This window comes from Elgaria multicarinata, chromosome 19 (assembly GCF_023053635.1).
Source record: "Elgaria multicarinata webbii isolate HBS135686 ecotype San Diego chromosome 19, rElgMul1.1.pri, whole genome shotgun sequence".
NCBI classification, from domain to species: domain Eukaryota; kingdom Metazoa; phylum Chordata; class Lepidosauria; order Squamata; family Anguidae; genus Elgaria; species Elgaria multicarinata.
This window is the reverse complement of record NC_086189.1, coordinates 18,223,327-18,238,437: the sequence shown is the minus strand read 5'-3', so window position 1 is coordinate 18,238,437 and position 15,111 is coordinate 18,223,327. Positions and strand designations below refer to the sequence as shown.

The 15,111-nt window shown below is 52.1% G+C and overlaps 1 protein-coding gene across 1 annotated transcript in view; it reads left to right on the top strand.

Moving 5' to 3' along the window:
- The window catches only part of GPR107 (G protein-coupled receptor 107), a 34,013-nt gene extending 22,015 nt beyond the window's left edge, over positions 1-11,998 (top strand). Inside the window, exons 13-18 of the mRNA XM_063145005.1 lie at positions 1,491-1,621; positions 3,456-3,499; positions 6,148-6,197; positions 7,613-7,696; positions 8,691-8,815; positions 11,397-11,998. Of these exons, the coding sequence (XP_063001075.1) occupies positions 1,491-1,621; positions 3,456-3,499; positions 6,148-6,197; positions 7,613-7,696; positions 8,691-8,815; positions 11,397-11,493 (531 nt within the window). The 3' untranslated portion in view covers positions 11,494-11,998. The remainder of the gene's footprint in view (positions 1-1,490; positions 1,622-3,455; positions 3,500-6,147; positions 6,198-7,612; positions 7,697-8,690; positions 8,816-11,396) is intronic.
- Positions 11,999-15,111: the final 3,113 nt, after the last annotated feature.

Below are 15,111 nucleotides of genomic sequence, written 5' to 3'. Positions count from 1 at the left end.
AGGCCTCCAGTGTGGGAGAGCCCACCACCTCCCTAGGTAACTGATTCCATTGTCATACTGCTCTAACAGTCAGGAAGTTTTTCCTGATGCCCAGCTGGAATCTGGCTTCCTGTAACTTGAGCCCGTTATTCCGTGTCCTGCACTCTGGGAGGGTCGAAAAGAGATCCTGGCCCTCCTCTGTGTGACAACCTTTCAAGTATTTGAAGAGGGCTATCATGTCTCATGCACAAATTCTCCCCAAGTGTGCAAATTCCCCTGCTTTAGCCTATGGGGAAAATGCACATTTTGGGCTGGGCTGGGTGTTTAGTGTGTGTGTTTTTCTGCGAGATGTTTCCCTGCCCTGTGCTCATTTTAAGGGTGCGCCGTGTTCTCCTGGTAGTAGGGATTGGCACCGTACTAAAGCCCCACCCTACAGCCTGTGGAAACCCTATTCAGCTGCTCCACTGGATTTTGAAACTTCAGCGGGGATTACTCACCAACCTGTTCTGTTTGCAGGGGAAACTGTTTGCATCCATTGACCTGGTTCACACGATCGCCATGGGTTAAACAAGCCATGGTGCATGCTGAGCCCCGTTTGCCTAATCACCTGTCTAGACATGGCTTGTCAGTGTCCAAACCTGGGCAGCATGAGTTATTGGAGGGGGGGAAAGAACTTTCAAATAGCCCAACAAGAGCCCGTGGGTGTTTTGATGGAAGTTTCCCCCTCCAGCAAGCCACGGTGCCCAAGTTCAGGGGACATGACGAGCCGTGCCCAGGTAGGTGATTAGGCAAATGGCGCCTGGCGTGCACCAGAGCTTCAAGCAGCCGCTGTAGCTTGTTGAACTCCTGGCGATTGTGAGAACCGGCCTGTGAGCTGTCAGGAAAAAAGGCAAGGAGAAAACAGGAAGTAGCCGAAAGAGAAAGGAAACCCGAGATAACGAGTGAGCAAAAAAGCCAAAAGGCGAGGGGTGGAACCAGGAGTTGTGTCCCCAAAGGAGAAAACAGGACCTTGGATAGCTCCCAAGTGCTGGCTGGAGCTCTTTGCTGCTAGGGCAGTAGGAGGATGTTGCTTCAGCAGGGAGCTGAAGCCAACCGAAACCTGATGCAGGCTGACGAGTCTTGCTGTGTCATCACCTTCCCCTTTCTTGGAGGAGCTAAATGGATTATTAAAGGGCCCTCGCCGGATTCTGCATCCTGAGACACCTGCAAGGCTGGGAAAACGGAGGTGCAGGGATTCGTCCTGTGAGCCAGAGGATGATGTCAGGGCTGTGTCCTCTAGCCAGTTGGGCTGTCCTACCCTCGAGAAAGTAGCCTGCGTCTCATCAGAATCCTCTGTCGGGAGACCTGGCGGCTGGGCTCATTACATCCACCCGCTTCCAAGCCTGCCTTGCCGGCCGCAAGGGCTAAATAAAAACAGAGAGCCCTGGGAAAAGGGAGTTTTGCAATCCTGCAGAAGCTGGCACGCTTCTGCTGTTTCTCGGGCGGCCCACGACTCTCTCGCCCTCTCCCAGGTCTTGGCGAATGTCGCGTACATCATCATCGAGTCGACAGAAGAAGGCACGACGGAATACGGGCTGTGGAAAGAGATCCTCTTCCTGGTGGACTTGCTTTGCTGCGGAGCCATCCTGTTCCCAGTCGTATGGTGAGTTGTGGCCGCTGCCGCACTACGGGCGGAGTCTGGAGACACTGCCCACGTAACCTCGTTCGTGGTAGTCCCCCTTACAGGGCCGGGGTTGGGGACAGGCAGCAAACGCCTGGAGTAGCAGGCTTCGTGGGCATTTTGGCTCGGCTGTTTCTTCACACTTGTGAAGGGAGGGTGAGCGTTATCCCAGACTTCCCTGCAAGGTAGGCAGGGATCTCCAACGGCCAATAGGCTGCCACCCCCGATTCCTCCAATCCAGTCTGAGTCTCGGGCCTTTGGATATGCTTGGGGTCCGCCAAAATCAAGGCTCAAGCTCGCGCCCTCTATTTTTTATTTATTTATTTATTACATTTATATACCGCCCCATAGCCGAAGCTCTCTGGGCGGTTTACAAAAGTTAAAAACAGTAAACAGTAAAAGAAGTATACAAAATTTAAAACCATCAAAAACATAAAAACAACAGTATAAAAACAACAGTGTCCATTTAAAAACAACAGTTCTGGGGTCCATTAAAAACAAACTTCGCGTTGTTAAATGCTGTTAAAATGCCAGGGAGAAGAGAAAAGTCTGGACCTGGCGCCTGAAAGATAACAGTTCGTGGTAGTCCCCCTTAGGACTACCTGTGTTGGGCCTAACAGTGTTGGTGCCAGGCGAGCCTCGTCGGAGAGATCATTCCATAATTGGGGGGCCACCACCGAAAAGGCCCTCTCCCTGGTTGCCATCCTCCGAGCTTCCCTCGGAGGAGGCACTCGGAGGAGGACCTTAGATGTTGAGCGCAGTGTACGGGTAGGTTCATGTCGGGAGAGGCGTTCCATCAGGTATTGCGTCCCAAGCCATGTAGGGCTTTATAGGTTAAAACCAGCACCTTGAATTGGGCTCGGAAACGTATAGGCGGGCCAGAATCGGGGTTATATGCTCGAACCTCCTTGTTCCAGTTATCAATCTGGCCGCCGCATTTTGCACAAGCTGCAGCTTCCAAACTGTCTTCAAAGGCTGCCCCACGTAGAGGGCATTGCAGTAATCTAATTTGGAGGTTACCAGAGCATGGACGACTGAAGCTAGGTTATCCCTGTCCAGATAGGGGCGTAGCTGGGCCACCAACCATTTCCCCAAGGCCAAACGATATACAGTAGCCAGTCACTCAGCCCAGAGACACTGAGCCTAGCGTTGTGGTTTGCCCAGAAGGAAGCCCGCTCCGCTCTAGAAGTAGATCAGTAGTTTATTCAGATGGGGAACGGGGAGAGAGGGAAAAGAAATCAGACTTATACCAAATGTTACAGAGAACCTTTGCTGCTATATCCCAAGCAAAACAATGCAACGCCAACGGGCCTCTCCTATACGTTACCTGAGTAAAGGATCCCCCGAGGCAGGATCCCAGCCAGGGTTCAAGAACGCACCAGCTCGCAACGCCTTGATATGTGAAGAGGGGAGACAGCGAAGCCACCCTCCATCGCCCCTTTTATCTCTCGGGCCCTGGCAACACAGGGCAGGCCTCAGGCAGCTGATTGCAGGCCAGTGCCCACAGGATCCCCTCCCAGGAGTCCAGTTGTAATCATTCACCCCAGTGAGCAGAGCCTGGCCTTGGCCTTGAGCCCAACCAAGGGCATGGCCACACTTAGAATACTGCGTACAGTCCTGGTCACTACTACTATTAAAAAAAGAGGAAGAAGAGATATCATGGGGAAATCGCAGAGAAGGGCAACTGGAGCTACTCCTCTATGAGGGAAGGTTACAACAGCTGGGGTTATTCCGCTTGGGGGGAAAGGAGGCTAAGGGGAGACCTGGTATGAAACGCTGGACTCATAACCAATTCACGTGAAATTCTCTCTTCTAGGTCCATAAGGCATTTACAGGAGGCCTCCGCAACAGACGGGAAAGGTGAGGAACCCACCTTGATTGAGCCTCTTCTCAGTTTAGTTCAAATATGTTGGTGTTTAGCTGGCTTTTAGGGTGTTCAGGTTTTCTCAGTTGTGGATGGTTGCGGAGTGGTGGGGTGGCGGGATTGCCTCCTCCCGAACACTCCAGCAATGGGACCCAAACGCAGCGGCGACACAACCAGAAACATTGCTAGTATTCCCAGTGATTCCTCTGGGAAACGCAGCACAGGGGCAGCTCCACAATCTGGTGCAGGGTGGGAGGGGTGAGGAACCCTGTGATGGCTATCAAAACCCCTCTGGGCCCCGTGCCGCCCACCCCTCTCCCTTGGAAGTTGTCTGATCTTGTGACACACACATTCTGAAAAAGGTCAGCTCTTGCCTGCTGGATTTGGTGGTCATCTGGAGCTCTCCTTTCCTTTCCTTTGCTGTGCAGTGTCTTGTCTTACTTCTCAGCGTTGCGGAAATAGCCCGCTCGGCCCTTTGGAAGGGTTGTGGAGTAGGGGGTGGGGTGTATGGGAGAAGCCTCCTCTTGTTTCTCAAACTTTATGCCACCCTCGCTCAATGCCACTGGGAACATTGCTGGCGCAGGCGATAAAAGCTAAAAGAAAGCCAGGCGGAGAGAAACGGAAGGAACGAAGCCTAAGGTGATATAGTGGCCAAGGAGGGGGTTTCTACATGTCAAGGTGACTTCTGAGCTGAGCGAAAGCACACGGCGTGGCAGGCAGAGGAAGCACGTACAGCTTCTTCTTTCTCAGCTCCGTATCTCTGTGATTTTTTAATTATTTAATACAGTGGTTCCCAATTAGCTAAGTACTGCGGACCCCTTGTTTTTCAAGTGCCAAGCCATGGACCCCTTACTTTTGAAAAATGTGTTATCTCTATGGTAGTTACCTGTGCCAAGCAATTTGCCTCTTTATTGTCTCACATCTCGGCAGGAGGGCTTGGAAGCAGGACATAAGGCTTTAGTTACTGGCAGCAAGAGCTGGCATTTCAGCCCTCGCCCACTTTGCCTTCAGCTACGCTCACCACTGGAACGGAGCCCCTGAGGGCTTCTCTGAAATGGAAAGAGGCCCCCTTGTCCTGATGGAGGGGCTACTTTTGCGGTCAGGAACATGGATTTCTTTTTTTAAAAGGAATTTAAAAAGCCAAGCAAGCCTTGCGCAGTTACCTCTCTTCTTCATCGCGCCCCATGAATCATGACCCGCTACGTTCCTAAAATAAACACCGGACATAATAATCTTGACGATTGGACCAGTGGCTTTGAGTCATGATTGGGGTCTGATTTTCTTCCTCTGTTCACTCTGCTCTTGCTGCTGTTCCAAAAATCTCCTTCCGTCGGGGAAGAAGAAAAGAAAAACCTTTATTACGCAGTCATTGTACCGCTAATAGGTAACCCACTTTGGGGGGTGGAGGGGAAGTGAAATTCCCGCAAGTCCACTGAATGGCTGCCCACACTGAGACGCGTCTCACCTTTTCCCATTCTTATTGCTACGGATGGGCGAGCTTACCCGGGTCTGCCTCGCCGGGCCGTTGCCCCACCGAGCTTTTTCGGTGACTCCATGAGTGTTTGATGAGTCAGACCCGGGTGACTTCGGCCATCCCTACAATAAGGATACGTGCGCATTTAGAAATAATGACTCGGAGGCATTTAAATTCTGCGAAGGGCGAAACCAGGCGATTAATTTCTCAGTCAAATGCTTTCAACTGACATGAATTCAATTAATCTGCATTCTGGCCAAGATCATCCCAAACCAATGGAAAACGTTTTTAAAGACGGAATTGCCACGCAGAGGACGCTTTGGGAGGGGTGGTGGTGTTACAGCATTTAGGAAGGGGGGAGTTAACCCTTCCCAGCTGTGTAAGCTCCCTCCTCCTTGAAAACGCCCCCCTATATGGAACCCAAGCTGCCAGGGTTCAATCCTGCCAGCCATTGAACCTGCGATTCAGTTGCTTAGCTCCTGCACCGTGCCAGTGCCCTCACTGCTTGCTTGTTTGACGCTTTTGCTAGCTTTCAGCCCGGTCAGGTGTTCAAATGCTTCAGTTCCTAAGCTTTCTGTCCTTGAAACGCAGAACCACTCTTTGGAACCCAAATAAAGATGGCTCCGGACATGGACCTTTGCATCACGTCAGCCTCCCAGTTCAAAGTGGGTTACTGTATCTGGGAAGGTTGCAATCGGCTGTCCTTAGTGGTTTGGCAGAAACCATGGGGAGGCCAGTGCCCCGATTTGCAGAATGGATGGACCGGTTCGGTTTCTGCATTTGGGAGACGTGCTCCGTGCGGGGCGAAGGAATCCCGTCCTCCTTTCCCGAAGCTCTGCCACTGTCTTAACCTTCTCCGTCCTTCAGTTTCAAGTGCTGACGTCTCCGTCGTTTTTCTTAAGAGCTGAAATTGGCGATAACGGTGGTGGTTCCTCAAGGGGGCAAGTCTCGCTTTCTAGAGGAACCCATGGATCTGTGGGCCAGATGGGGGAGCTTTGATTAGACCCGCAGGGGCGGGGGTTCCAAGACCGCGTGTCCCTTGGAACGCTTGAAGTGTGCCTTCCAAGGTAGAATTGCTGCCTTCTCTTTCCTCCTTGGCGGCCAGCTTGCCGCCATTTTGCGAGTCGCGCCTTCCGCTGCTAACTCCTCTTTTGTTTGCTCTTTCTGCAGCTGCCATCAACCTAGCAAAGCTGAAGCTCTTCAGACATTACTACGTCATGGTAAGACGTTTGACGCGAGCGGCTGTGAGCCAGGCCTCCGAGGGGGCGGTGAGGCGCTCCGGCCACGCCACGCCACCCGTGGGCCTGCTCCCATGCCGCCTTTGCGTTTCAGACCAGGCGAAGCGGAAGGGGGGCGGCCACATCTTTAAAGAAGGCCGGTAATTGGAAATTTCCCGACTGACGTTCTAAACAGTAGGGGATTGATGAAATTTGGGAGGCCGCGATGATGTGCAAACTGCCTCAGCGAGTGATTTGAATCTTTGAAAAGCAAGGGATTCCAATTTTTAAGCACAATGATTTCTATTTTACCTCCTAGGTGGAAACCCTTTTAGGTTCTGGCCGCATTCCAATCAAGCGCGCACATTAATTTTTTTCTGTCCGTGTTTCAGCTACACAACGGGCACCTCTATAAACGCTTTCCAATAGCGAGAGTCTCTTGTTCCACTGGGGCACCCAGAACATACTAAGGCTTTCCCCCCCCCCCTTTTAAATTGGCGATTTGCTGTGGTGTTCCACGGTGCCCTTCTTCCTCGTTGCCTGTATTTTCAAAATCAACTGCCGTGTGAAATGCCAGAAAGCCCTGAAAAACATACATCTCTCTGTACCTGAATTCTCATTTGAAGGAGGCTCCCGTTTCAGCGAGGCACTGAATCCGCTCTGGGTTTCCGTCCGCACCATTCAGAAGTCTGAAAGGCGGAGTCCAAGTTGCGGAACCCTGTCCCTCAAATGGATTCAGCACCTTGGATAGATCTTTTGGAGTTGTGCCTAAAACCCAGGGCCGCCTCACTGCAGTAGGAGCCGCTGGGCTCCAGTGGTTTGAATGCTGTCAGTGCAGATCTTTCTGCCCCATTCTTCAGGGAAGGCAAGATCCTCTTTTCCTAATTCCGCTTTCCATTTAATTTCGTTCCTATACCGGCCAGTAGCTGAAGCTGCCTGGGTAGTTCTACCTTCCCTTGCAGCAGCTTCAAAGGGGATTGTAGGTCTTGGATTGTCCGTCTGGGCATCGCAGGGAGAGTTCATGTCCCTATCGATGAGGTATTGCCTTTCTTGCCCTCCCAAAAAAGCTCACGCTGTGAGGCCACGAGCGCCCGGCGCTCCAGACCCAGGTGCGTCTGTCCTTCCCTAAAGGTTCCCTCTCTTCCCCCGAGACTGGAACCTGACCCTCGGACCTTGGCCATTAAAGGATCCCTCGCTTTGGTCCTAGGCTGTTTCAACGTGTGAGTTGTCGTCTCGGATGGAAATCGACCTCCGTCCTCCGCCATTTCCCCCTTGGCGAGGGGGAGTGAAGCTCTCGAGTCGTTCCCAGCTGAGACGTTTTATCGCTTGCGGGGATTAATTCCCGAAGGATCAGCCCCTTTCGCTCCGGCGGCTGACTCCGTGTCCCCTCCTTCCCCCTCCGTTCCTCTTCTCTGCAGATTGTGTGTTACATTTACTTCACACGGATCATCGCCATCCTCATCAAGATCGCTGTTCCGTTCCAGTGGAAATGGCTTTATCAGGTACCGGCACCCCTGTCTCCCCTCGCCTGCACTCGTATCCAAGCGGCAACTCGACATGAAAATATGAACCTTTTTGAGCCACCTGCTTCACAGGGCAAATGAGCTTTCACGGAAACTCTCTCTGGGTGGGGGTTGCCAAATTTGCAATATTTGCGTTTTTCATCATTGAAAGGCGTCCCCCCCCACCACCTTTCCGCCCCGTCACGGTTTTCTCCAGCGGGGTTGCTGGATTATATACACAAGGGCTGGAAAGTAATTGCTTTATTGATCTCGGAACGTGCCAGAAATGCCCTTCAGATAATACTCAAGAGCACTGAAAGAGGCAGCAGGAACACCGTGATTTGCCTTTTTCTTTTTGGTTCTAAACTCACAAACAACACACACACACCAGCCACGAGAAAGCCCCCTAAATTGAAAAGCGTCAATGACTGGGATATATTGCAGACATGTAATATTACCATTGTAACATATTTTGCGTATCAGGTGTTACAATATATAGAGGAATGTTGGAGAAAGCCTCTGCAGATTTAAACGAGTTCAGACCCATGGACTCTGTAGCAAGACCTCTTTTTCCAAGCCGTGTGAACTTTCGTACCATTTCTTAAAAACCTGGGGGAGATTTGCCCAAATTCACATGTGCACAAATTGAGGCTGAGTCTTGAGCAAATTTTTTGGGAGGGGTTGGGGGGAGAAGGAAAATGCACTAACTGGGGTCTGTCCCTACTATGCTATATTACTAAAGGGGAGCTCAAGGTGTTTAATGTAGCATTACGAGCAAATAGCCAATGTTTAGCCCACGGTATTAACCTACCTCGCAAGGCTGTCATAAGAACCAAGAGATTCGCACGAGCACCTTTCGTTGTAGTGCATGTCGGAATCTTCCCTGGGGACTGAATCGAGGAAGGGGAAATTAGCAAGCGCCACGCTGCTGGTGGTGGGCGGTCGGGGCTTCTTTGGGGCTACCGTTTCCTGAGTGTCTCGTTTTCGGTTGCAGTTGCTGGACGAGATGGCCACCTTGGTGTTCTTCGTCCTAACCGGGTACAAGTTCCGACCGGCCTCCGACAACCCTTACCTGCAGCTTTCTCAGGACGACGAAGACAGCTTGGACATGGAAGCTGTGTAAGGGACCCTTTTTGCATTTCGGTCGCTTGGGCGTCGGGCAGAGCTTCTGTGGAAGCGTCGTGGCTGGCTGTGAAATGCAAAAGTGGAGCAGAGCAAGGCGTGTTGACCTGGAAGCAGTTGCCAGGGAGGGGTGTCCGTCCGTCCTTGTCATGTGATCTCGTCCACAGATTCACAGCCACACCGAAATCAGAGCCTTCTTGAGCGCCTCGAATCAAAAAAGGGATGTTTGAAATGGGGCAATTGTTGTTCCAATCAACTGGGTCCGATGAGGATTTCTTAAGATGTGGCCTCTCTTTCACTTTATGTATTTAAAATACGTCTTGGCCACCCTTAAGGACACGAGCCACCCCAAGGCGGCATGCAGTAGTTAATTTTACATCACAAAACCCGACGCAAATGTTCCCCAAAATGCCAGCTAAAGACAATGCCCGCAGCACACAATTGCAGATGCAACCCGGTCCGATAAAGCCTAATCAGGCGCAAGGCAGGATAAAGGAGGATATCTTCCAGGCCTTCCTAAAAGCCTGCAGTTGGGGGGCCTGGCTGACCCTCAGCGGTGACTTATTGCGGACGTGTGGGGCCCCGTCTTGTCGAATCACCCGCCCTCAACAGTGAGAAAGGCCTCTCGCTTATCTTAAAGTGTGGGCAGGTTGATATGGGAGATGTTCCTTCAAGTAATTTGGACCCAAACTATTTGAGGCGGCCTTAATAACCTCCTGAACCCACCCAGTCAATCCCCCTTGACGTGATGTAACTAGCCAAAAAAGGGCCAGGCTTGAGTAGATCCACGATTCTCTCCCTGAATCGTGTCAAATAGCCTAAGTGTTGCGCACCTAAGTGTTGGGCCGGTGGGCTCATTTGGAAATTTGATAGACTGTTGTGAGCGCTCTCACAAAATGGCTTCTCTGGAGGTGGTGGCTGGGGCATTCTGGGAGTTGTAGTCCAACACATCTGGAGCGCCCCCGGTTGAGGAAGGCTGATGTACAGGGTTATGCCTTAAGTAGTCCTTTCGATCTTTTCTCAAAGCCTCGGTGAATTTGGTTGCTGTCGGCTGGAGGGGAGTTTTGTCGAGATCCAAAGATGTCCCCCCCCCCTTTGTTTTTCTTTTTGTAATGAATTACTTTTCTGTTCCTGGAAGCCAAGCTGGCTGCTGTGTGTCATCTGTTTTGCTGAGATGCCCATTTTGTCATGGCCTCTTCCTCCTTGGTGTATATAGAATCAATCTCAATCTCTCTCTCTCTCTCTCTCTCTCTCTTTCTCTCTCAAGTATCGTACAACACATTACCAAAAGTCTTCTGCCAGCCCGTCATCCCTTAATTACAGCCAAGCATCCCATAATATGCATGCTCTCTCTGCACTTGGCAAATCCCACGCCCCTCTGTGGCTCTCTGCAGCTTTACGATTTTGGGGTGAGCAGCACAAACACAGCGTCCCCAAAAGGAGGGGGGGCCAGGAACCACGCAAGGGGCCCTGTTAGCTTGTTAGAAAACTACTGTCTGCTTTGGGGGTCGCATCCTGCCAGCAGGTGGGGCTGAAGCCAGCGATGGACGAGACTGGAGTCAAAAGACAGCAGGCCGACGGCCTTCTCTCTCTCTCTCTGTCTCTCTCTTTGTTCCTGCCTGGTGGGCTGCTGTTGGATAGGATAAATGGGTCTTCCCAGAGGTCTGAGCGAATGGCCCTCAGGGGGCTGTTGACGGTGGGCCGATGGCTGGGTAAAGCTAGCCAAGGGCTGCCAGCTTTCATCGAGTCTGTGCCTAGGAATCGGGGGCAAACTACCTTTCCCCCAGCCCTGAATCCATTTCCCAGGGACCCCAGGTCTTTTCCCCAGACCCCGAGTATCCATTGGTGCCAACAGGAGAGTTTTTCTCTCCTCTTATTTGCCGTGCTGGACACTCCTGGATCAGGCCAAGGGTCCGTCTGGCCCAGCACTCTGCTCCCACAGTAGCCAGCCAGCTGTTGGCCAGGAATCCCCAAGCAGAGCAGGAGTGCACCAGCACCCTCCACCCATATTCCCCAGCACCTGGTGTACCTAGGCTTCCTGCCTCCGATATTAGAAGTAGCACAGAGCCATCAGGCCTTCTCCTCCTCCTCCTCCAGGGATTTCTCCAACCCTCTTTTAAAGCCGTCCAAACGGGTGGCCATCCCCACGTCTCGTAGCGACTGCATCTCCCTCCCCAGATCGCAGCTGGGGTGTGTGTGAAGGAGTTCGTTCCCCCCCCCCTTCCCACATGCTTCAACACCCGTCACAAATCTTCTCTAGGGCAATTCAGCTGCAGCGGAGAAGGAGGGTTTGGGCTGACCTGGGATGTATTTTACGCAAAATTCGCAAATGTATTTTATTTGAGTAGGGAAGTTGGCACGTGGAGGGGGCTTTTTGCCCCCCCACCCCCCGGTGAAATTTAAATAAATCCTTGTTGTTCACTTCTCAATTTGCATGTATAAGATAAGCTGCACATTAGCATGGCTGGTTTTTGTCCTGGGGGGTGGGGTGGGGTTTTGCCGTGCTTCTGCCTGGTGGGCCGCGTTTGCAGGGACCCTTCCCACCTGATGGGTGTCTGCCGTTTTCTTCCCACTTCAGGGTGACCACTTCAGGAGTCATGGAGGGCATGAAGAAAGTCAAGAAGGTGGTGAACGGCTCCACGGAATCCCGAAGCGAGCGAGAAAGCTCTGCGTGATGTTCGTCTTCCTCCCCACCCCCACCCCCACCCCCCCTCCGCCCCACCCCTCACCCCTAGGACAAAGCCGCACTTTTCAGACAAACTCTAATTTATTGATCTTTGACTTCCCTCGACAGAAAGGGGAGCAAGTTGAGCTTCCTCATACGGAAACAGAATATTGGGGTCGGGTGAGCAGAGACAAAATACTGCAAAAAAAAAGCTAGAAAAGAAAAGAAAAGAAAAATCAAAACTGTATCCTCTGTCTTAAGGATCTTGGACTCTTCTGGTACCTACAAGGAAGGTTTTCTGGATAAGCTGATGGCCCTTACCTTATTATTGTTTCAAGATCTTTTGTTTTCGTTGCTTTGGTTTCATTCTCCACCCCGCCCCCTCCTCCTTTGGGAAACTTGACTCCGAAAAAGTCCGCAGCTCAGCTCCTTGAGACGCTGCTTCCAAATGTGAAAGAAACAAAAAATGACTGGTAGCAGTTGTGTGTGTAAAATTATAGATATACACATATATACATATATATATATATTTTATATCGATGCCTTCTGAAATGCAAAAGACCCGCTATGTAACGCTGCGTGCCGGGAGATTCGCGAGGCGCTTGGGGAGGTGTTGCTTGTGGGGGGACGTTCCTTCGTGGTTGGTTTCTACCTTTTCCGCTGACTCGAGTCGCTTCTTTTTATTCCTGCCGTTTGGATGGAGGGCAGAAGAATTCTGCCCCCAGATAGAACTAGAATCTTTCTTTCTTTCTTTCTTTCTTTCTTTCTTTCTTTCTTTCTTTCTTTCGGAGACCAAAAGGCTTATCCGGCAGTAGTAGCCTTTCCTTCTGCCAATTCCCCGACCCAGTCCTTAACAGCGTGGCCCAGGAAAAGCTCCCGTTGACTTTGTGCATTTACCCGACGGGTTCTTGAATGTGTCCCAACGAAACGGGGGAGCGCGGTGGGCGTTTTTGTTCCGCGTGGTTCTGTCCACCTTCCACACCTTTGTCCGAAAAGTGGCGCAGTCAGGCGTGACGGATTCCAAGTCCCTGCCAGAAAAAGAGAAGACAAAAACACCACAGAGCCACCCCACCCCACCCTTAGAGAGAAATCCAGAATTAGCTGGTCCCGGGATTTTGGAGCTAGCGGATCGGGATAGCGCTTGTACTTCTAGGACCTGAGGAGTAACCAGCGCCTACCGAGCGTGTCAAATCTCCGCTGTTTCAGTCTGTTGTGCGTTCTGATGTGCTTTCGGATTGGTGCCCCTGCCGTTGGGCTCCCTGTACGAAACAGGCGAGACGTTCTCCGTCTCTCTTCTTTCTCAGCCCAAACAAGCTCTCATCCTGTGACGCAAACCAGCAATTCCATCAGCTGCACCCTCTCAAAGGCGCGTCGACTCCTCGCCGGTGTCTATACGCCCCGTTCGTTCCATCCCCGCCACTCCGGCCCAACAGATGCTTGTTTGGGAGAATCCGTCGGATTTCAGGAGCTGTCGGACAGGAGGCAACTTCTGTTGTGACCTTGCAGCCGCCGAGTTGACGACAGCGGGTGAGCGAGAAAGGTGCATGGCCACCTCTCACCAGAAGGAAACACACACACACCCCCGGGTGTCTCTGTTCTGAAAGTTTTTTTTTAGGAAGGGGCGCTTTGCAGAGCAGCTGGCTTCCGGCGAAGAGGAATTCGAAGGCACGCGATCCTGTCACTGCAAACGAGGACTCTCCTGTTCCTTTCCTCTCCAGAGCTCCTGCACTGGCCTGGCTGTAGAGATTTTGGCTCGTCGCTTCCCAAAATTAGAGCCGCTTTGTCTGTAGACTGCAGCTCCGTTTAGGGCAGGGGCGGGGGCGGGGGCTGCGATTTCCTTCTCCCCGCCCTGATGCCACCTTCTCCCCCTACCCCCGTGTCACCCTGCCCCTTGTTTTCCCTTAAGGCAAGGGGAATTTGGCCCTTTGTTCCTGCCGCACCGTCAAATTTTGGTGGCCAATTTGGCAGCGGCCGCAAAAACAGTCCAGGGCGTCCCACGCGTGGCCTGCACGCTGCACGGCACTGATGGATGTCCAGCATTGCACCAACTGCAGGACGGGAGCTTTTTAGCCTCCTCCTGTTAGTAGAAGCCGAGTGTTTCTGGTTCCCCGTAAGCACGTGGGCTGAAGCTTGCTGCCTGTGGATCTTTTTGTCCCAGTAGCTGATTGAAATAAGTGCTGGGGTTTAAAACAACAACTAAAGGGACACCAGAGCTCCAGTCTTCCTCAGGCAGAAAATAGCACTCCTCTGTAAGCCTTTTCTAGCAGCAAGGCTCTCATTGGCCTGTTCATCTCTTCCGTGGTTTGCTGCGTAAAGGTCCCAGCAGCCTGGCCTGGCCTGATTTGGGGAGTGGGGAACAGGCTGACGTGCAGTCTGGGAATTTCAAATTGGAAACCGAGATTCTATTCCATCTCTCGAACTTCGCTTAGGCAGCCCTGAAAGGCCCCAGGAGAATTCACTAGTGGGAAGAATTCCGCCTTCCAGAACGTTGCCCGATTCGAATAGGTTTCTTGCTTCCAATGCAAGGCAATAAACAAATTGCTTATTTTATAGCAACCTGGTGCCTGCTAGGTGTGTTGGGCTACAAGCAGGAAATCCGGACCAGGCAGCGTTCCAGAAAATGAAATTCTAAACCACTTACAGTCGAGTACATCCGGAGAGCCCTAAGTTGCAAAAGGCAGCTTGGACATAAAAGTCCAAGGCAAAACGGCAGAGGGGCTGGAGGGAGGATTTGACTTGGTTCTCTGCGCTGTTGCATCCAGAGAACCCCGGGGTGCCTTCTTTCAAACTGGCTCCATCCCGGGCCTGGCTTCCCTTTCCCTAAGGCAGCCTTCCTCAACCTGGGGCGCTCCAGATGTGTTGGACTGCATCTCCCAGAATGCCCCAGCCAGCTCGGCTGGCTGGGGCATTCTGGGAGTTGTAGTCCAACACATCTGGAGCGCCCCAGGTTGAGGAAGGCTGGCCTAAGGCTTACAATGCGAGAAACGGGAACACGAAGTTGTGCAAAGCTGCTTGCTGGGGCTTTTGGGTTCGTTTGGTTTTTTGCGCGCAAGGATTGTGTGAGACGCAGGGCCTCTGACCACTTTCTCCTAATGGTCCGTTGGGGGGCACCTGCTTCTTTCCCTCCCATCTTCTCTGAAGGTTGTGTGTGCTTGATTTTTCCCCTTCCCCCCGCCTTGTTACACATCCTGGGAGCACGTCTGCCAAAGAATGTGGCGCATTGCAGCGTTTTCAGAGCGTACCTGTGTGCGAAGGCCTTCTCCACCTCCCTCCCCCCCCACACACACAAATGGGAGAGGACAATATGAAAGCATGCTGCGTATTCTCCACGGGGCGTTCCTCTGAACGCAAAACGCTGCCTCCGGCCCATTCCCGCAATACCAGATTTATTTTTCACAACGTTTTTGATTTGTTCCTTCCCCTGTGAAACGGGTGGGCGTCTTTTTAAGAGCAGAACCGCACGGGCTCTCGTGTTGACACCTTGTCAAGCTTCACGGCCGGTCGGAATCTCCGCGTTTTCATTGCTCCACTCAGGAGCCTCGCCGACGCATGGTTGGTCGCGCTGTTTATTCTTTGGGTCGATGTTGTAGAAGAGGGATCGTCTGAGTCGCTGTTGATGTTCCCTTCC